Source organism: Notolabrus celidotus, chromosome 7 (genome assembly GCF_009762535.1).
Source record: "Notolabrus celidotus isolate fNotCel1 chromosome 7, fNotCel1.pri, whole genome shotgun sequence".
Taxonomy (NCBI): Eukaryota; Metazoa; Chordata; class Actinopteri; order Labriformes; family Labridae; genus Notolabrus; species Notolabrus celidotus.
The window spans coordinates 36946923-36968632 of NC_048278.1; the positions used below are offsets into that span (position 1 = coordinate 36946923).

At 43.7% G+C, this 21710-nt stretch overlaps 1 protein-coding gene across 1 annotated transcript in view; it reads left to right on the forward strand.

The window, feature by feature from the left end:
- The window catches only part of LOC117815924 (metal transporter CNNM1-like), a 36355-nt gene extending 15326 nt beyond the window's left edge, over positions 1 to 21029 (forward strand). Inside the window, exons 2-10 of the mRNA XM_034687951.1 lie at positions 4362 to 4505; positions 4587 to 4727; positions 4923 to 5092; positions 5714 to 5804; positions 8879 to 9024; positions 10537 to 10810; positions 13755 to 13859; positions 15495 to 15599; positions 19864 to 21029. Coding sequence (XP_034543842.1) covers positions 4362 to 4505; positions 4587 to 4727; positions 4923 to 5092; positions 5714 to 5804; positions 8879 to 9024; positions 10537 to 10810; positions 13755 to 13859; positions 15495 to 15599; positions 19864 to 19943 — 1256 coding nt within the window. The 3' untranslated portion in view covers positions 19944 to 21029. The remainder of the gene's footprint in view (positions 1 to 4361; positions 4506 to 4586; positions 4728 to 4922; positions 5093 to 5713; positions 5805 to 8878; positions 9025 to 10536; positions 10811 to 13754; positions 13860 to 15494; positions 15600 to 19863) is intronic.
- Positions 21030 to 21710: the final 681 nt, after the last annotated feature.

The window sequence follows — 21710 nt, forward strand, 5'->3', positions numbered from 1 at the left end:
GGAAGTCTGAAACGGCTCGTTTCACACACATTTACAGAAAGGTGGAGAAATCAGAACAGGGGCAGAATGGATTCTTTTCATTCTCAGGGGGTTTGTAGACAGGGACACATATTTCAGGTAGAGAACCATTAAAAAGTCAATTTTGCATGATATGTCACCTTTAAGTGTGGAGATTTCCTTGCATGCACAGAGAGGTGACGACATCAGTGGATAAAAACTGCAGCATCTAGCTGCAGTTAAAGTTTGGAGAGTAGGCGCCCCATGCACAAAGGCTACAGTCCTGTGTATCACCCCCTCTCTCTCCACACATCTCCTGTCTCTCTCTTGAGCTGTTCTATCAAATAAAAGCCACACGCACACAAACATCATCGTATTAAAGGTGCAGGTGTCTTTGCACCTTCTTGTTTTTGTTTACACATCCCCTCTGATTCCCGAGATCTAAAGCCGGCGTGCAGCTGCTCTCTGCAGCACACAGCGGCAGCATCAGGTCCAATAAAAACCGTGGAATCAGACATGAAGAGGAGGATTAGAGCGAAGTAAAGCTGTTCCTGTTTCATGTGGTGGATGACTCACGCAGAGTGGGAGAGCAGCTCTGCAGTCTGATGTTCAGTAAGTGGAGCAGTGGCAGGAGCTGAAACAGAGTGGGTGTACCGACAGGGAGGATTTAACTCAAATCACACACACACACACACACACACACAGAGAGAGTGCACACTGGATGCAGCAACACAATCCATCACTTAAAAACACTCAGGTGACACAGCCAGAGTCTGCAGAGCTCCTGCTGTGTTTGGCTGTGTGATGATGATGAGTGTGTGTTTGTGCGGGGATGAATCTTGGGGCGATTCCAAAGATAATGGAATAATTAATAATCCATGCGCCGCTGGACGGAACACTCGTTCAGGAAACAGACAACCAAACAGAAAGAGAAACAAAGCAACCAGGTCGAGCTCAAATCTGCTGATTTGATCTGTTTTACTGCTTTCTGACACACGATCAGGTCTGTCTCAAGGTACCCCATACCCTCTTCTTTACTTCCTTACACCGTGACAAGGTTCCCTGAAGTCACAGTTTATCAGGCTGTTCAATTTCTTTTTAACAAATCGTTACTTCCTGATCTTTTCGGTTGTGTAAGATGCTCGATTCTGATTGGTCAAAACCCCTTGACAGCGGTTATTAACTTTCACTAACAGGAGCAACACCAGAGACAAACTGATCACACGTCATGTCAAATCAATCCACAGAAAAGAGTTCAGGCACATTTTGCTTCTGCTTGTTGACACCATAGACCGTAAGGTGAGGTAAAACCGTTAGCTTCCGTTAGCATCAAAACAATGTGGCGTAAGCTGGCGGTAGCTTCGGTTAGCATCGATATAAGCAATGAGCGGAGCAGGTGAGAGAAACTTAAAGGTGACATATCATGCAAAATTGAGTTTTTAATGGTTCTCTACCTGAAATATGTGTCCCTGTCTACAAACCCCCCGAGAATGAAAAAAATCCATTCTGCCCCTGTTCTGATTTCTCCACCTTTCTGTAAATGTGTGCTGAAACCAGCCGTTTCAGACTTCAGTGTTTTTGTTACGTAACAACAATATCCGGTCTGTCACGGAGTCAGAGCTCAGAGCGTGTTCAGCCCATAGACTGTATAAAATACAACTCAACCCCTCCTCCGTTTTTCATTCCCTGCAAAAATGTGTGCTAACAAGGAGCTTAGGAGGGAGGCATGCTAGTTGTAGGCTGTCTTAATAAACACAAAGGTCGGTTTGACTCCCCACGTCTGCAGATTTGAAGATCTAGTGGATGATTTTTATTTATCATGGATAAGTGCTAGCGCTAGTTAGCATAGCCACATAGCTACATGTTCGTAGCTGTGTACCAAGACACACGTCTACATACTGATAAATAAAACAACAAGAAACAATAAATCTGTGACCAATCCTTCAGAAAGGTCCTGCTGCAGGTGCCTCTCCGTCAGGATCAGATTCAGAGGGTTGAAGTAACGTGATCTCTGAGCAGCCGTGTATATTCAGCCAACATGTAAACATTAGATCAACGTGCTGGAGAGCCGAGGCACATCCACTTCCTGAGGGGGCGTGGTCAGAGGGAAAACAGAGTGTTCTGATGAGGACTGAAGAAGAGGGTTTTTCAGGCAGACCAAAATCTGATTTCAAAGGTTTTTTTTTTTGAGCATAAACTTTAAAGACATGTTTTGGGGACCTCTTAGACCAATATATATATTGATGGAAAAAGCGTGATATGTCACCTTTAAGGTTAGCTTAGTCTTAATGTAAGTGATGTTTTTCTTTTAAATAAAACATGAAAAATAAATAAAATCAACATATCAGGAAATTAAAATAATAATATTAATAATGATAGAAGAGAAAATGTACACTAAGGCACTTGACATTTTTGTGTACACAGATTATACACTTACACATATTACAAAATTACATTTCTGTATATTAAACAAGGCATAAAATACCCAGACATATATGTCAAATGATTTAAAAACAAAAATAAATAAGTAGATAAGTGGATGGATTTATTAATTAAAATAATAATAACAATAAAAGTCTAATAATAATAATAATAATAATTTAAAATAGAAATGAATGAACATAAAGAAAATAGAGAAATTATAATAATGAAAATTAAATCAAGTAAATATGTAAAGAAGTGGCTAAATTAATTAATTATTAATAATAATAATAATAATAATAATAATTTAAAGTAGACAATAAATCTGGAGATAATTTGATGAATTCAAAAATAATTCAAAATAGACAAAAAATAAAAAGATTGAGAAATAAAAGAAATAATAGTATTGAAAATTAAATAAAGAAAATATGTGGATAAGTGGATAGTTTAACTGATTAAAAATAATAATTACAATAATCATTTAAATTACACAATAAATTAATAGATTAAGAAAAGAAAAGAGAAATCATGATAATGAAAATTTAATAATAAATAAGTTAAAACATAAGAGGAAATAAGTCAATAAGAAAGCTAAAGTTTCTTCATTTTGTAGAAGATTGCAAATGCTGATCTGAAAACGACACGTTGCATATTGCTAGGACTCCCGTTTTGAAACCTGAATTTAAAGCTAGGGTTGGTAGTCTCGGAAAACTAGCATGAATTTGAATGTAGCTTTTCCTCATGACTCCGTCTAACCCCTCCCCTCCTCCCTCGGAGCTCCTCCAAAACGACGCCCCCCCCGCTCACATGCACGAGCGCCGCTGATTCTCGACCATATGATGGTGACTGATTCAAAACCGGTCCTCACCAAAACATTCTCATAGTGAAAGTTAAAAACACAAACAAACATGGCTGCTGTTAGCACTCACAACTAGCATGCTAGCATTATCCAGTTGTACCGGTGACACGATATCAGGAGAAAAGTTATAACACATATATAACACTGTAACAGCTCTACTGTTTGTTACACGTGTTCAGTGTAGATGTTCTTAATTCCTACAGTGTTGACGGTCAGTGAAGGCATCAGGAGAGGTGTAGAGTGTGTGAGCGGGAGAGAGGAGAGACAAGAGGAGAAGTTCTTCATTCATTCAAACATTGATTGGTGTTTTGTTGGTTGGCGTGATCACGGCTGACAGCTGACGGACGCTACAGTACAGATATATTTTCTGTAGGACTTACTGAACGTCATTAATTCTTCTGCTTGTTGGTGAGAGCTTTTTAGACTCTGATCCGGACTACAGTCCTGAGCAAAGCACCTCATCAGGTCAGAGGGGACAGGCCCGAGGACGAGCGAGAGGGGCAGTAAATAGAGTCAGGGGAAGTAGAGGCAGGAGACGGGGACTCAGAGTGAACGCTGGGGAAATGTACGCTCTGAAGGAGGAGGGCAGAACTGCAGGACGGGATTTGATTGGTTTAAAATTTGGGGAGCCAAAAAAGGTGATTGGTTGGTGTTTTCCCAGGTTTACTCCAGCTGTAGATAGCAGCTTTTTTTCACTCTTTTTTAGGAACACATCATGTATTGATTACCATCAGGACATAAAGATCATTTTAATCAGTATGACAAAAAGTGTATCTAAATCTGATTACCAACCCCAGCTTTAATTTCAGAGACATGAAGTCGCTCCTTGTTTCATGCTTTTTTGATTGAGGAGAATTTCTTTGGTAAAATCCAGCTGCAAGCTGACACTGCTGTTGTTAATTATGTCAGCTGATATGATGTTTTGTTTGGATGTAATCTATGTTTTACATATTCTCAGTTTGATTGATCCTCCATGTTTTTAAATCTGGTATATTCTCGTTTCCAGATAACTTAAATGTTCTGCTGCTCAAAGTTTAAAGAGTTCAAAGTCACATTAACCTGATGTGATGGTTGCTCTCTGCAGGAAAGTCTCACCTCGCCATCGTGCAGCGCGTGAACAACGAAGGAGAGGGCGACCCTTTCTACGAGGTGATGGGCATCGTCACGCTGGAGGACGTCATCGAGGAGATCATCAAGTCGGAGATCCTGGATGAGACGGACCTCTACAGTAAGAATACGAACACACAGAGACACGTTAGAGGAGTAGATGTTTAGTGTGGTTGTTAAAGTGGATTTATTCTGTCTGCAGCTGATAATCGAACAAAGCGACGTGTCTCTCACCACGAGAGGAAGCAGCAGGACTTCTCCATCTTCAAACTGTCAGAGAACGAGATGAAGGTGCAGATCTCTCCGCAGCTTCTCCTGGCGACGCATCGCTTCCTCTCCACAGGTAACAACCAACCGGCTCGCTGCTTTACTGTGTCTCTGAATTCAACTGATTCAAACATCCTCAGGAAGACAGAGAGACGACTTCATATGTCCCATGTTATGTCAGTAAACCCTTGACTGTAAGAGTAGGGATGGAGGTAGAAGCCATATGAAGTGAAAGTACTCACACACCCTGATGTTGTCCTTCTCCTATCAGAGGTGGAGCCCTTCAAACCGGCTCACATCTCAGAGAAGATCCTGCTGAGGCTCATCAAACACCCCAGCGTGGTTCAGGAGCTCAAGTTCGATGAGAAGAACAAGCGAGCGACGCAGCACTTCTTATTCCAGCGCAACAAACCGGTGGACTACTTCATCCTGGTGCTGCAGGTACAGAACCGGTCTCTGTGTTTCAGACTTCAGATCCATGCTTTCTTGTCCACGAGGCCCCTCCATGAAATTTTGAGAGGATGTCTTGACGCACAGTAGCTGTATTTTACAAACAAATGCAAAGTTGAAATGTTGGTTGTCAACACTAAACGTTGGCAAAGTATCATACTGTGAGGTCAACGTGAGTTGGAGTAATCCCTGGAGGCCACACGAGACTTACACGAGAGGGAGACGAGATTTGCTCAATTTGTGACATCACAGATTGGTGAATCTGAAGAAAGTGATAAACGTAAAGCTTGCCTAGCAGAAACATCCTGCTCTGTTCTTTGTTGCTGCAGATTTTCTTGGTGAGATTTGAGGTCCAGAATACGACCGTATGTCAGAATCTGTCACTTTAAATCCGGAGGCACTGCTTGACTTTGTAGCATTCCGGAGTTTCTTAAAGAGACAGTAGCTGGAATAAAGCCTTTTCAAAGACACTAATCTGAGATACAATAGAGAGTTTTTTAAGCTGTAAATCATGTAAAGCTGCGACAGAGGGACTTTGAACGTTTACCTTCTTGTCCCAAACCAAAGTGCTCACATGCCGTCTCTGTGTTTCTCCGCCGTGTCTCTCTTCAGGGTCGAGTCGAGGTGGAGTTCGGGAAAGAGGCTCTGAAGTTTGAGAATGGAGCTTTTTCGTACTTTGGAGTACCCGCCATCATGCCAGCAGGTACAGATCACAGACTGTATGGAACATGGACTTCACCCATCTGTTTCTGAAGCAGAGTTTTGAAGCATATCATCCGCCTGACTTCACCTAACTTCGGTCCATCTAGTGTGAGGCTAAAAGGCAGAGTTTGGCCTTTAGCCTCCTCGCTAACAGCTACAGTGTGCCCGCCTGTCAGTCAAGTCAGCCACGCCTCTAGATAAGCAAAACTCATAATCTAAATGTGTGTACAGTTAGAGAAATAAGCCAATCAGACCTAAAACTGTTCTTAGTACCAGGCTGTAAACATGTTTATTTTTACAGTAAAGATCAGCTTTTTAGAATGGGTGTGTATGTGGTTTCCGGTGCTTCTGGAGCCAGCCTCTAGTGGACACTCTAGGAACTGCAGTTTTTGGCTCTTCTGCATCGGCTTCATTTCTCAGAGCCGAAGGTTGCGGCTTGGTTCAGATAGACGGACAACACTTAGTGCAGGGGTTCCCAAACTTTTCAGCCCACGACCCCCAAAACATAGGTGCCAAAGACTTGTGACCCCCACTGTCCCTCGGAGTGATTAAATGTTGCTTCAAACTTAATTTAGCTGGTCTGCTGAAAATGAGCCTAGCTACATGCACATGTGTCTGTGTTTCCTTTGCTGTTTTGAATTAACCACAACTACTAATGCTTTTGTTGATTCACTGTTCACTAACCCTAACTCCAACCCTAACCTTAGGAGTCATGTACAGAGAGGCAGAAAACTAATGGAAAAAAATGTATATACAAGGTTTCATTTCTAAATAAATTACTTTAAGGTGACATATCATGCAAAATGGACTTTTTAATGGTTCTCTACCTGAAATATGTGTCCCTGTCTACAAACCCCCCGAGAATGAAAAGAATCCATTCTGCCCCTGTTCTGATTTCTCCACCTTTCTGTAAATGTGTGTGAAACCAGCCGTTCAGACTTCCGTGTTTTTGTTACGTAACAACAATATCCGGTCTGTAACAGGAAGTCAGAGCTCGGAGCTTGTTCAGGCCCATAGACTGTATAAAATACAACTCAACCCCTCCTCCGTTTTTCATTCCCTGCACACATGTGTGCTAACAAGGAGCTTAGGAGGGAGGCATGCTAGTTGTAGGCTGTCTTAATAAACACAAAGGTCGGTTTTACTCCCCACGTCTGCAGATTTGAAGATCTAGTGGATGATTTTTATTTTTCATGGATAAGTGCTAGCGCTAGTTAGCATAGCTACATAGCTACATGTCGTAGCTGTAGCTGTGTACCAAAACACACGTCTACATACTGATAAATAAAACAACAAGAAACACAGAATCTGTGACCAATCCTTCAAAAAAGGTCCTGCTGCCTTTCTGGCAGAGGTCGGTTTTACTCCCCACGTCTGCAGATTTGAAGATCTAGTGGATGATTTTTATTTATCATGGATAAGTGCTAGCGCTAGTTAGCATAGCTACATAGCTACATGTCGTAGCTGTAGCTGTGTACCAAGACACACGTCGACATACTGATAAATAAAACAACAAGAAACACTAAATCTGTGACCAATGGTTCAGAAAGGTCCTGCTGCAGGCGCCTCTCCGTCAGGATCAGATTCTGGATCAGATTCAGAGGGTTGAAGTAACGTGATCTCTGAGCAGCCGTGTATATTCAGCCAACATGTAAACATTAGATCAACGTGCTGGACAGCCGAGGCCACATCCACTTCCTGAGGGGGCGTGGTCAGAGGGAAAACAGAGTGTTCTGAGGAGGACTGAAGAAGAGGGTTTTTCAGGCAGACCAAAATCTGATTTCAAAGTGTTTTTTTGAGCATAAACTTTAAAGACATGTTTTGGGGACCTCTTAGACCAATATATGTTGATGAAAAAAGCGTGATATGTCACCTTTAAAAAATATATATATTTACAGTAATGGCAATATACAAAATTTTAGATAACAACCCCCACTTTGGGAACCCCTGACTTCTTAGAGGACATTTCAAACACAGGACTTTTGAACTCCCAAACCCAATCTTTGAACTGTTGGCTATACTCTCTGACCATACTTTAGTCTTTGGTGGCTACTTCCAATATTTTGGGGCTTCTGGTTTAGCCTGTGTGTTTGTAAAGATTCCCACAAAGCTTGATGAATCATTAGACTATGACTGCAGCGTTCTTGGAGTAATGCAAAGTGGGTTTCAGTCAGTGTTTATGCCTCGATGACTCTCCACACACATTCCTGCAAGCAAGCCAAGTCTGCTCAAATGTGATTGGTCAATACTGCTCGGACTACAAACAGAACAATTCAGATACCAGGAATCTCGCCTCTCAAATTAAGATATCTGTTTATAGAGATTACCTCAACCACAAAGTCTTTACCTCCAGCTAAACACCTGAATCTAATCCAGATTTGTCCTTAACACTAAAGTTTACTACTTTTAAAAACTGAGGGATCTTAAAAAATCCTCACTCCATACGTTTGTAATTAGAGTTTGAATTAAAAGAAAGATAGAATTGAAAACTAGGGGCGCTGGTGGCCTAGCGGTCTAAGCACCCCACATACAGAGGCTTTAGTCCCTCTCTCTGATCCCCACATTTCCTGTCTCTCTTCAGCTGTCCTATCCATAAAGGAAAAAATGCCCCCAAAATATAACTTAAATAAAACAGGATATATGAGTCACAAGAAAAAGATAAAAACACCAGCAGTCTGAAGGAGTCTTCTGTAAGTTGAGGTATAGTAAGTGTGTGTGTGTGTGTGTTTGTTCATAGATGTTCACTTTAAGAGCCGAAGCCAGATCAGAGTGAATCAGCCTCTCTCCGGAAATCTTCCCCCTTGGCTTTGAAAACGCTCCGTAAAGCCTAAAGTTTGTGAACACTTCCAAGTCACACGGCTGCCAAACTCCTGAATGCAGCATTCATCGAGTTAAATGACTGAGACCAGTGAAGGGTTTCAGCCAAGCCAAGCCAAGCCCTTCACTTTTTCCACAGGGTGAAATAAGGTAGCATCCTTCATCAGCTCCCTCGTGAGGAGACGATGAGTGAATGAAGTACCTGCTCTTTTCTGTTCCTTTTGAATGCATTAAATAAAGAGTGTGTTTTCCCTGCAGTGCACAGATCCCCGTCCCGCAGCAGTGGTCTGGACCGCTCTGAATCCATGCTGTATGGAGGGAGCATGGGACAGCTGAACGGAGGAGGGAACGTCTACCTCCCTGACTACTCCGTCAGACAGCTCACACACCTACAGATCATGAAGGTAGAGTACCTGAAGGTTACAGGGAGTACTTTTGGAACACTCCAAAGACACTCATCTTTTTTTATTAGTTTGGAGATTTCATTTGGGGGTTAACTTCTTGGAAGCATCCCAGATCCAAAGATTTGCATCCCCACCTCATGCACCAAGCCAGAGTTAGCCATAGCACATAAGATAATAACATTGGACTTCAACCAGATCCATGTCCAGTCAGTCGTCCATCAATACAGAGCAGGACCGCCAGACAGCTGGAGTCATGTGACCGAGGTTTCCCCCTCAGTAATCCCTGAATCAAGGATTCTCCTCCTCCTCCTCCTCTCCTCATCCATGTTGTCCTTCTGGTCCTCTGAAAACCTCTGACCTGTTGACTCCAGGCCTGGCTCCGCTCATCATGACTTTGGTTTGTTGTTGTAGTTAAGTGAAATACGATCTGGTGATAACACAGAGTGTTTTATTCTGAAAATTAACCGGATGTTTTCATTTTGTTTTGGTGAAACCTGACTTCCTGTCCCGCTCCATCTGCTCTGTTGAGATTGATGCGTCGTGCTCCGGCATCCGGCAACAAATAGAAGTCTTGTGTATCTGATCCAGAGGGCTCCGACCTCCTGGAACACAACGGAGCGGATCCAGTGGAAGTTAACACATTGACTAGAATAGAAACCTATCAGATCTGGTGCCGTGACGGATCGGAGACGGTCCGGACATGGATCTGGTGGATTTTGGCCGTTACCCCTCACATTTCTCTAGCTCCAACTTCTTGTCCAAATGTGATCCGTTCTGGCCTCTTTCTGGAGAAAGCAACATCCAAAATGCCAAACTTTATGCAACAGAGCTCCCTTTCCAAAATTACAACTTTGATATTTGTCTAAATTGCAGAAATGTTGGGCTATCTTCCTGGAGTACTGTTTCTTGGCCACTCTGATGCCAAGGGACAGGTTGGCTCTAGCTGTCCTCAGGGCCTCCTTGTCTCCTGCTGTGAAGGCAGCATTCCGAGCTTTCAGGACCTCTCCTGTCAGCCACTACTTCTGATTGGCTCGAACAGTGATGGTCTTGAGGACTGTTACGTCATTAGTACACTTGGTGATGTAGGAAGTGACAACATCTGTATGAATTATTAAAAAGATATTTAAAGAATTAGAAATTGTGTCCTGAAAGTGGCGCTAAATCAAGACTATAACCAGAAAATTGGAGGGTTTACCAAAAATCTAAGAGTTACTGTTGGAAGATTTGCCAACCTGTCGGTCAAATCAGCTTAACCCATGATTATGGCTCATTATTCATAACTCTTAGCCTTTAAATTATAGAAAAATGAGTGCTAAAAGAATCACCTCCATTGCTGTTTTCATCCCCAAACCATTTCTGAACCAGGCTGTAAACATGTTCAATACATATGATTAAAAATGGGGCCTGATGGGGATAGCTTGGCTTTTGGACCAGCCTCAAGTGGCCTCCCGAGGTACTGCAGTTTGTTGTACTTTGGAATTATCTTCATTTTTCCATCCCTCTTGGTTTCAGATCACCCGGAGTCACTACCAGAACGCCGTGACAGCCACACGAATGGACAGCTCTCCTCAGACCCCCGACGCCGACACCCGTCTGGCTGAAGAGCCCCCAACCACAGCACACTCAGCCAACACCCTGATGCCCCCCCAGCACCACTACACCACCACCACCACCCTCATGCCTCCACCCAGAGAGCCATGCCGGCCCGGTTCAGCCCGGACGAGAGGGCAGCAGTCCAGCGTCCCTCACAGCACCTCGCTGCTGAATGAGAAGAACCGCATCGTCCGTAAGTACCCCCCCCCTCCCCGACTCCTCCAACTCCTCGGAGAGAGAAAATCACCCTGTGGCAGATTTACGGTTCAGACTCGTGTCAATACGAGATGATTGGAGGCATCGGAGGCAGACATACAGAGCGGCTCTGAGAATGAGTGTCTCAGAATCCATTAGGGTGTTTCATTCAGGATAAATGGAGTTCAACAACCTCAGACGGATAAAGCTGCAAAGAGATGTTTTTAAAACGTGGAGAGACACCAACAAAGAAGAAAAACAGACGACAGATTGAATATGAACGAGGGAGGAAAACAAACTCCATGTAGAGTGGTTGCCTCGGTGTTTGTTTAGCTGCTAGAATATTCAACATGTTGCATGTATGTATGCAAGGGTGTGGGTTTTGCAGTGGGTGGAAGCTAGCTTAGAAGGTTGCGTCAAGTTAAGCCCAGGACACCTCAGGGGACTAACTGTACGAGACACAGTGAAGGGAGGTGCCTTCTTTTTTTTACCTTTATTGATAGGACAGCTGAAGAAAGACAGGAAATGTGGGGAGTAGAGAGTGGGGGAAGACATGCAGTAAATGGTCGACCAGCTGGCAGTGGCGGTTCTAGACCAATTTTACTGGGGGGGGGCCAGGCTGGGGCCAAGGGTGTTGTCAGAGGGACACATTCAACCCTGACAAAAGAGACTGAGAAGGGCGAGGACCGGCTGAGAACAAACTGGCAAAACATCAGTGCATCCCTTTATACTAGACATATATACTACTGTGTACTAGATCAACATGCAGACTGACAGCAGCTGATTGGATGTTTACACTCAAAATGAGTCCCTTAGTGCTCTAAGGGACTGGAACCAAGTGCCACATGCATGTGTTCCACCTGTAACATCGGCGCGATACCGAAGCTTTTTTTATTGTATAATATTATTTTGGTGTGGAGGGGGGGCCACAGGGGAGTCCAGGTTCAGTTTTACAGTGGCACTGGCCCCTGTTGGCCCCTCCCCAGAACCGCCACTGCCGGCTGGGAGTCGAACCAACGACTTCTGCGACAAGGACTATAGCCTCTATACATGGGGTGCTTAGACCACTACGCCACGAGCGCCCCAGGGAGTTGCCTTCTTAACCCTCCTGTTATGTTCCGGGTCAGATTGACCCATTTCAAAATTCAAAGATTAAAAATGTATTTTTTAGCTTAATGAACATCCATCCATTATCTTGACCGCTTATCCCGTTAGGGGTCACGGGGGGCTGGAGCCTATCCCAGCTGACTTCGGGCGGAAGGCAGGGTACACCCTGGACAGGTCGCTAACCTATCACAGGGCTAACACAGAGAGACAGACAACCATTCACGCACACACTCACACCTAAGGGCAATTTTAGAGTGAACAATTAACCTGGTGAGGATGTTTTTGGACTGTGGGAGGAAGCCGGAGTACCCGGAGAGAACCCACGCATGCAGGAGGAGAACATGCAAACTCCACACAGAAAGGCACCCCCCCGACCGGGGATTCGAACCAGGAACCTCCCAGCTGTGAGGCAACAGCGCTACCCACTGCACCAGCGTGCAGCCCAGCTTAATCAACATGTAAAATTAAATTGGTTCATTTCACACATTTGCAACCCCCCCCCTGTAAGTTTATATTACATAGATACTGTTCATGGGTCAATTTGACCCGGCAGTCAAAGTGGAGGTTTAAAAGGAGTCAGAAGTGTCCAATACTAATTGTTTCTTTGCAACTGTGTGACATATTTCACTCCACCTTCTCTGTTACCGTGAGCGAACTCCACCCACCTGCTGGAGTGGGTGGAGTTGACACTCAGCAGGGGAGGGGCCAAACATATCAAGATTCTCTGCAAGGGAGTCCTAACAACTTTATACTTTTTAAAGTTTTAACATGAATATCCATGAGTTATCTTCATTGAAGCATGATCTGTGAGGATTAAAGAACACCATTGCTCTAAATATTGATTGAAGTGGTTAGTAATGGAGTTAATAATCCATCCATCCATCCATTATCTTGACCGCTTATCCCGTTAGGGGTCACGGGGGGCTGGAGCCTATCCCAGCTGGCTTCGGGCGGAAGGCAGGGTACACCCTGGACAGGTCGCCAACCAATCACAGGGCTAACACAGAGAGACAGACAACCATTCATGCACACACTCACACCTACGGGCAATTTAGAGTGATCAATCAACCTGAGCATGATTTTGGATTGTGGGAGGAAGCCGGAGAACCCGGAGAGAACCCACGCATGCACGGGGAGAACATGCAAACTCCACACAGAAAGGCACCCGCCCCGGCCGGGGATTCGAACCAGGAACCTCCTAGCTGTGAGGATATAACAGTGCTACCCACTGCACCACCGTGCAGCTGGAGTTAATAAAGAGATTTAAAAAATGTTTATTGGGGTTTTGACACTTTTGGATAACTAAACATGCCCCGGGTCAAATTGACCCATGTACATTATTGCTGTTCCTGAGAAACAAACACAACAGGAGGGTTAATAAAACTGCTTATGTGTTAACTCTTGCTGCCTATCTATCTTCATGCTTGAGTTGTAGGGGACCTTAGGGGCCGTATGGAGGCTGAAATATTGGACTAAGGGTTTCTTCAATGAGGGATTTATTCTTTTCATTAGAGCTCAAGCACCTTATGTTTACAAATGGAATTTAAGTGATACAGCAGCCGATACACCTCAGGAAGATTATCAACAAATGCTTTAATCTTTGAAAACCATCGACTATATGAGACAGAGTGAGCAGGGACTCAGATAGTCTGATTAAACAAGGATATTAAACAGAAAGTAAAACTTCACAGGCCAGTAAAAAGACCTTTCTTTGTTCATGTGAATTAATTAGACGAGTATCTAATTTTATGCTGGGTCATTTTGTGTAAAGAATGTATCATATGCTAATACTGTGACTCTGTTAATGCCTGTGTTTGTGTCTGTGTGTTCTGCAGGAAGTAAGTCGGACGGCCAGAAGAGTCCCAGTGACTCAGTGTTCCTCAGGATGGATGAGATCCCCTACATCAGAGAGGACAGAGTGGAGGCGGAGCCAAACAGCGGTAGGATGTCTAACTCTACGAGAACAGCTAAATGTCGTTCTAGTTTGTGTTGTGTTGGAGAGAGGGATAGAGGGAGATGAAGAGAGAGAGAGATGATAGTGGGGAGACGGATAGTAGTAGTTGTAGCAGCTGGAGTCTGGCACGTCAACTGCAGCAGAGTTCCAGAGGAACCTACGAGACAAGGGAGCTCAGGGACTCCAGAAAGGTCTAAGAAAAGAGAGAAGAGAGGGAGACCAGAAGAAAGAAAAAGAGGAGAATACATGGTGAAGGAATAACAGAAGGAAAGGACAGGATAAGAAAAGGAGACAAAGGATGAAGAAACATGGAAAGAAAGGAAGTCACAGGAAAAAGAAAGGAAGGAAGAAGAAAGAGAGAAGTGAAGAAAGAAAGAAAGAAAGAAAGGAAGAAAGGAAAAAGGAATGAAAAAAGAAAGAAAATAACAGAACAGAAAAGAAGGAAAGAAAGACAGCAGAAAGGAATCAAAGGAAAGAAGGAATGAAATGAATAAGGAAGAAAGAAAGAAAGAAAGGAAGAAAGAAGGAAAGAAAGGAAGAAAAGAAAGAAAGAAATGAAGAATGAAAGAAAGATAGAAAGAAAGAAAGGAAGAAGGAAAGAAAGAGAGAGAAAGAAAGAAAGAAAGAAAGAAGGAAAGAAAGAAAGAAAGAAAGAAAGGAAGAAAGAAAGAAAGAAAGAAAGAAAGAAGGAAAGAAAGAAAGAAAGAAAGAAAGGAAGAAAGAAAGGAGTCAGGAAGAAAGAAAGAAGGAAAGAAAGAAAGAAAGAAAGAAAGGAAGAAAGAAGGAAAAAAGAAAGAAAGAAAGAAAGAAGGAAAGAAAGAAAGAAAGAAAGAAAGAAAGAAAGAAGGAAAGAAAGAAAGAAAGAAAGAAAGAAAGAAAGAAAGAAGGAAAGAAAGAAAGAAAGAAAGAAAGAAAGAAAGAAAGAAAGAAAGAAAGAAAGAAGGAAAGAAAGAAAGAAAGAAAGAAAGAAAGAAAGAAAGAAAGAACGACAGACCCAAAAAAGGAGTCTACAGCAGAGACCCAGAGGAACCTACGAGACAAGGGAGCTCAGGGACTCCAGAAAGGTCTATGGTTAGTAACTTTAATGGGACAGGAAGAGTTAAAGTGAGAGACAGGCAGAGAGAGGAGAGAGAGGGAAAGACAGGATCCCAGTGGATCAGTCTAAGCCTATAGCAGCATAACTAAGACCTGGTCCAAGCCTGATCCAGCTCTAACTATAAGCTTTATCAAAAAGGAAAGTTTGAAGCCTACTCTTAAAAGTAGAGAGGGTGTCTGCCTCCCGGACCCTGACTGGTACATGATTCCAAAGGAGAGGGGCCCTGATAACTGAAGGCTCTACATCCCATACTATATTGGTTTGGTCACATGGTGTGGATGAAGAGAAAAGGAACTGCAGACTGAGAGTGTAGTTATCATGAGCAGAGAGAAGCAGCAGGTTTGTAAGTGAGACGTCTTCAGTTTCAACCTGGACACAAAGTCAGCAGAGGGTCACGTAGGACTGTACTCTGTCCTCCACAGAGACTGAAGCCGTTCATCATTTACAGGGTCATGACTTTCTCTCTCTCTCTCTCTCTCTCTCTCTCTCTCTCTCTCTCTCTCTCTCTCTCTCCCTCTCTCTCAGACGTGGCCTCCGTTCACATAGAAACGGACACTTCTCCTTTCATCAGCAGCATGTCGCTGAGCGGCTCAGAGGACACGCTCGGCAAGAAACTCCTCCTCAAACTCAGTCAGTCTCACACACACTCACACACATTTACACACACACACACACACGTCTTTCTGTACTCGTGGGGACCATTAACAGAAAACATTCTCTGGACACGAGCCCCGTCTCTAATTTCACGACACAATACTTGAATTAAACTCCAACCTTGATCTTTCAACCTTAAAGAAATCTGCATCCCTAAAAGAAGTGGGGTCCGATATAAATGTCCCCACTTCGATCCTTTAACACTGAATGTGGTCCTCACAGAGATAGAAAAACACCCACACACACACACACACACACAACGACACCCTGACCACTCATTCACCAGCACTTTCTCTGCCTCTCTGTCTCTTTTCCGTTTTCTTCTTCTTCTTCATTCACATGCAAACTATAGAAAACACAAATGAGCCACACACTGACGACACACACACACACACACACACAAACACAGTCTATTTACCCACTTAGCATTCAAACGCCGTCTCTCAAAGGACCGCACCAGTTATACGTTATTGTCGGCTGCTTTGAAAAGCTTTTATGTGTCTTGAAACTTCGCACAGATATAAAAGTAGACACAAATAGCTGTGATTAGGATGATTTATCACCTCTTACTTCAGTCTGGTGTGTTTATGAAGTCTGTCAGCACAAAATCAGAGAGCTACAGCTACACCAGACTACACCAGACCAGAACCATGTCTTCATTGGTCTGTAGGTAACACATACAGACACACAAACAGGATCCTTCACCCAGTTACATCACCAATAAGATGATCATTCTCTGTCCGGGTCTGGGAACACCAACAAGAGCTCTTTCATTCAGGATTTCATTCTGGTTTTGACCTCCTTAGCTATAATCTGCTGGTCCAAGACTCAATCAAACCTGTAGGTCCCACGTCACCTGATCCAGCTTTCCCACGCCTAAAATTTGATGCTTGATGAGATTAAAGTTTAAAAATGAACCTGCTGGTTTGAAATAGACTTAAAACCAGGAATTGACACCATACACTAAATAAATCAAATGAGAAGTTGGCTCTTTTTCTCATAGACTTCTATACAACATAAAGTGTCTAGGCAACTATTCCAGTGGCCCCCTGCTGGCCAACACAAAGAATGCAGGTTAAATGCATCTGCTTCACTTTCTGAACCCCAACTTTTTAAATACACTAAAATAACCTGATCCAAAACAACCACTGTATCTCCTTCAGTCCTATCTACTTCAAATCAAAGGGAAAACTGCCACTATTAAAATAATGACACCAACGCTAGACTATAAAACTCTGCAGTTCCTAAAGTGTCCACTTGAGGCTGGCTGCAAAAGCCCAGGAATCCCCTTAAGGCTGATTTATACTTCTGCGTCTCCCCTACGCAGCAGGGGCTGACACGGACATGAGCCCCACATACTTGTGCGTCGGTGTGTCCGTGTCGCGCAGCAATTCTCCGCCGAAACGCCTGAGGTCAGTGTGGTCTCTCTGATAGCCGGCCGCCTGCTTCCGGTCCTGCTACGATCTCTGTTTACTTTTCCACATCGATTCAGAGCGTGTTATGTTAATCTACAGCTGATACATGTTGCTGTTTATCATACAGACATGATTACATGAAGAATAGAGAGGAGGAGATGAAATACACGGCCGATGTGCGGCCGATGTCCGGGATCCCGGAAGTGCTGTAAATGCGGGAAAGACAAAGCCGCCGAGCGGACCAATCACAGAGCTTGCGGTCCGCGTTGGCTCTACGGGGAGTTACATTTTGGAGGAGGTGCACGTCAGCTACGTGCGTAGGCGTCGGCGTAGGTACGGGAGGTACGCGGACCCCCGGCGTAGGGTACGCCGTCGATTCAACGCAGAAGTATAAATCAGCCTTTAGTCCTTTGTTTATACCTGTGCCTCGAATCTACGCCACAGCATGTGCCGTTTGTTGGAATAGCTCTGTTCCTACCATAGACTGTAAAAAATATGGACGTAGGATCCGTGACGTCACCCATCTGTTTCTGAAGAGCTGTTTTGAGACCAATCGGCTGCGGCAGCCATATTGCTTCTGTCGAGCCAGTGTGACGTAAAGAGGCGGGCTTTGAGCCTCCTAGCCAACAGCTGCAGTGTTCCCACAGGCAGCTGTGCCTCTCATTGGAAGACTGGTAATCTCAATATCTTCGAAATTGCCGAATTAGAAAAAAATTCACCCCCCTCACAGTGAGAGGACGTCGAGAAATAAGCTATTCAGACTACACTCATCTTTTGTACCAGGCTGTAAACATGTTTATTAATGCTGCAAAGATCGTCTTTTCCCCATTCATGTGTATGTCACTTCCGGTACTTCCGGAGCCAGCCTCAAGCGGATCCTTTTAACACTTCCGCATTGACTCATATTTTTAGACCGGAGGTTGCCGCTTGGTTCCTACGCAGAAGCCTACACATGTAGCCTGACGACAACCTCCTCAACAAGGCAAACCCCAAGCCCTGTGATTGGTCCACTGGGTAGCATTGTATTTCCTGCATTTCTTTCCAATATTGTCGCCCACACTGATACAGCAGCCGAACATTCGTTATCAGCCAGCAGCTTGTAAATCAAACTGCCAACTCGCTGTCAGGCAGAGTATTGAAGGACACTTCAATGCACAAGTATGTCATGTAGGGATGAAAATGTAAGTATTCTCTGTGATCGGTCTTTGGAATCAGGCTCATAGAAATACTCTCTGTGGACATATCTTATAAAGTGAAGACTTGTTCCCTAATTGTGTTTTTGCTGCAACAAGGGATCTAAACAGAAAAGTACTTCAGACTCACAGAGTCCAGTTTTCTGTCTACTCTGTCTTATGGATAATGAGCATGTGTACGCGATCAGGTGTCAGCCGGGAGCGCAACCGGGTCAGAATCAGTCCAGCTGCAGAAAAGCTCAGACGGCTCTGATGTTCCTGATCTGCAAACATAGCGTACTAGCAACTCCCACAGGTCTGTTGGCTTTGTATCCACAGGTGGGGAAATGTCATATTTAAAGTTGTCAACCTTCGTGTTCGTGTCGTTGTTGGCAGCAGTTGCGTATTGATCTGCCAGCTGAGCGTCACCTCTAACCAGCTGATTCACACTGAAACAGGCTTTAACCTTCAAACGCCTCCCTGATAGTTTAACGAAATATGAGACCACATGATGTTGACGTAAAATTGAAAACAAAAAAGCATGTTTTGAGCAAGGGAGAGGTTCCGGTGGCTGGTGGTGAGGCTTTCAGCAGTGTGTCTGCCCCCTGGTGGCTGGCTGCAGTATAGGTCAAAAAATCTGTCTCCCCCATTCATTTGAATGGGGGAGCAGTCAAACTTAAAAAAATAAATACACGTGGTACGAATGTTTCTTCCATCTGTATGCTGTGGTGATATGTACTGTATAGAGGCTATAGTCCTTGTTGCAGTGGTCACAAGTTTGACTCCCAACCTCTACCATTTGCTTTGTGTCTTCCCCCTCTCTCTGCTACCTGTCGCTGGTACCAGAAAGCAGCAGGTTCTCCATCCTCCTGTGATGACAAGGGAAATGATTCTCCATGAGTGAAAACAGTCATAATAACAGTTACCTCAGTAAACTGCTTCCTGATGCTGCTTTCTGGTACCAGCGACAGTGATAAATGAAAACATGATCAAACCCTAAGGGTTGAAGATCAGTGAAAATATGGCCCCTTTTATGCTTTTAGTTTCTTTTTACTTAACTTAAAGGAGGAATGACCCCTCAACAATCCACACACACGCCTCCTGATTTGTTCTGATAGTATATCTAATGAAAAAGTTCGTTTATTTATTTATAAACAGGCCGATAACTATGAAATTAGGATAACTGTCACTAAAGCCGGGTGGTAATAAAGTCAGTCACTTATGACGAGCACACAGCGTGTTAGGTGTTAATGTCTGATACCGCCGTCTAAAACGGTTAGGGGAAAAAAACACTGGAAGAACGAACGACAAGTGTAACCTTAATAGCACCAATAAGACAGAAAATAGACAAGTATGTTACGCAACACGTACCTGTTTCTCCATGTTGATATGTCTCCCTTCTCGGCAACAGCTTGTTGGGGCGGAAGTTGTCACACCGTCTCTCTGAGTGAGACTGACCAATCATATTATTATTACTATTAAACCAGCAAGTGTTGTCATTGAGATTTTGTCCATGTTTTATACAGTCCATGGTTTGGTTTGTTGTTTAACTTTGTCACAAAAAACATAAAAGCATCTTGTGACTCATTTGAATTCAGAGATAGAGGTGACCTTCACTGATCTGTCCCTGTTGACTTTGTCTTCACCCCTCAGGTCATAAGAAGAGGAAAAAATCTCGTGAAGGAGAGAAAACACCCGAGGACATTTCAGAGCAGCCGCTGGTGAAAACCTAGCAGCGCGTGTGTGTGTGTGTGTGTGTGTGTGTGTGAGAGAGAAACACACACCTGAACTCTCCATCATCTGATGGTTCTTTAAAATGTTTGCAAAGACGAAGAAGTGGGAGCTGAACTATCAGAGTTTTATCTGACAACATCACCCTCCACACCCACCCCCCCCCCACCCTCCTGTAGGACATCACAAAGTGGATCCAGCACCGTGGAATGTACCCGACACGTGGACGGAGCGTACCACTTTACTGAAGGACACGGGGGGGGTGGAGCTTTTTTGGCAATACGCATCAAACGGTAGCTTCTCATCGTCACGGGTTTTTCTTGCTGATGCTTGTATATTAAAGAATGAACGTGAATGTAATAAATTTATAGAGGATTAAGAGTTTTTATACGCTCTCATGCGACGACCTCTCCAATGGAGCTAAAGGGAAGAACGGGACACGGAGCGAATGGAAGGGCACCAAAGATGACGCTGGTTTTTGTACATACTGCTCCAAACTGCACGGAGGAGAGTCTCAGCGGAGAAAAGCTGCTTCAGTTTCAAGCTTTTGTTCTGGAGCACTTTATCAATGCTTGCTCATACGGCTTCTAGTCTAACCTGTAAAGTTATTTTAACTTCCTGTTTATCTACGGAGAGCATTTCACGTCCAGACGGTGCCTGGATGTCTGCTCTTGTCTTCACTTAGAGGATGATACGACCAAAAGTATGTGGACTACAGAATCACTAAGCAGACATGCATCCTTATACTTTATTTACTCCTTTAAACCGAGATAATGACTCATCCCTGGTTGTCCAGATTAACTTCTAATTTAAAGATATTAAAAACACAAGAAGACGCCAAGTTAGCTAGCTAACTTTCTTGAAATAAGACATTCTGATAACAAGAAACTGATCAAGTACGTTTTTCTTATCCCATTGGCTGATTTTTCGCTCTTCACAAGCAATTCAGGTGTCATTTGTGCCTTTAAGAACTTAAAAATAAGATGCTAATCTGGGCTAGCTAGGTCAGTGAGGCTTGTATTGAGTCTAAGGAGACATCTTTTGTCTAGAAACAGAACAAAGACACCATAAAGATTTGAGTTTCTGCATTGGATCAAGTTTTCTGAAGCTAATCCAGAAAAACTGAATTAAAGGGATAGTTCTGGTTTTTTTAAAGGTGACATATCATGCAAAATGGACTTTTTAATGGTTCTCTACCTGAAATCTGTGTCCCTGTCTACAAACCCCCCCGAGAATGAAAAGAATCCATTCTGCCCCTGTTCTGATTTCTCCACCTTTCTGTAAATGTGTGCTGAAACCAGCCGTTTCAGACTTCAGTGTTTTTGTTACGTAACAACAATATCCGGTCTGTAACAGGAAGTCAGAGCTCGGAGCTTGTTCAGCCCATAGACTGTATAAAATACAACTCAACCCCTCCTCCGTTTTTCATTCCCTGCACACATGTGTGCTAACAAGGAGCTTAGGAGGGAGGCATGCTAGTTGTAGGCTGTCTTAATAAACACAAAGGTCGGTTTTACTCCCCACGTCTGCAGATTTGAAGATCTAGTGGAGGATTTTCATTTATCATGGATAAGTGCTAGCGCTAGTTAGCATAGCCACATAGCCACATAGCTACATGTTCATAGCTGTAGCTGTGTACCAAGACACACGTCGACATACTGACAAATAAAACAACAAGAAACACTAAATCTGTGACCAATCCTTCAGAAAGGTCCTGCTGTAGAGGTTGGTTTTACTCCCCACGTCTGCAGATTTGAAGATCTAGTGGA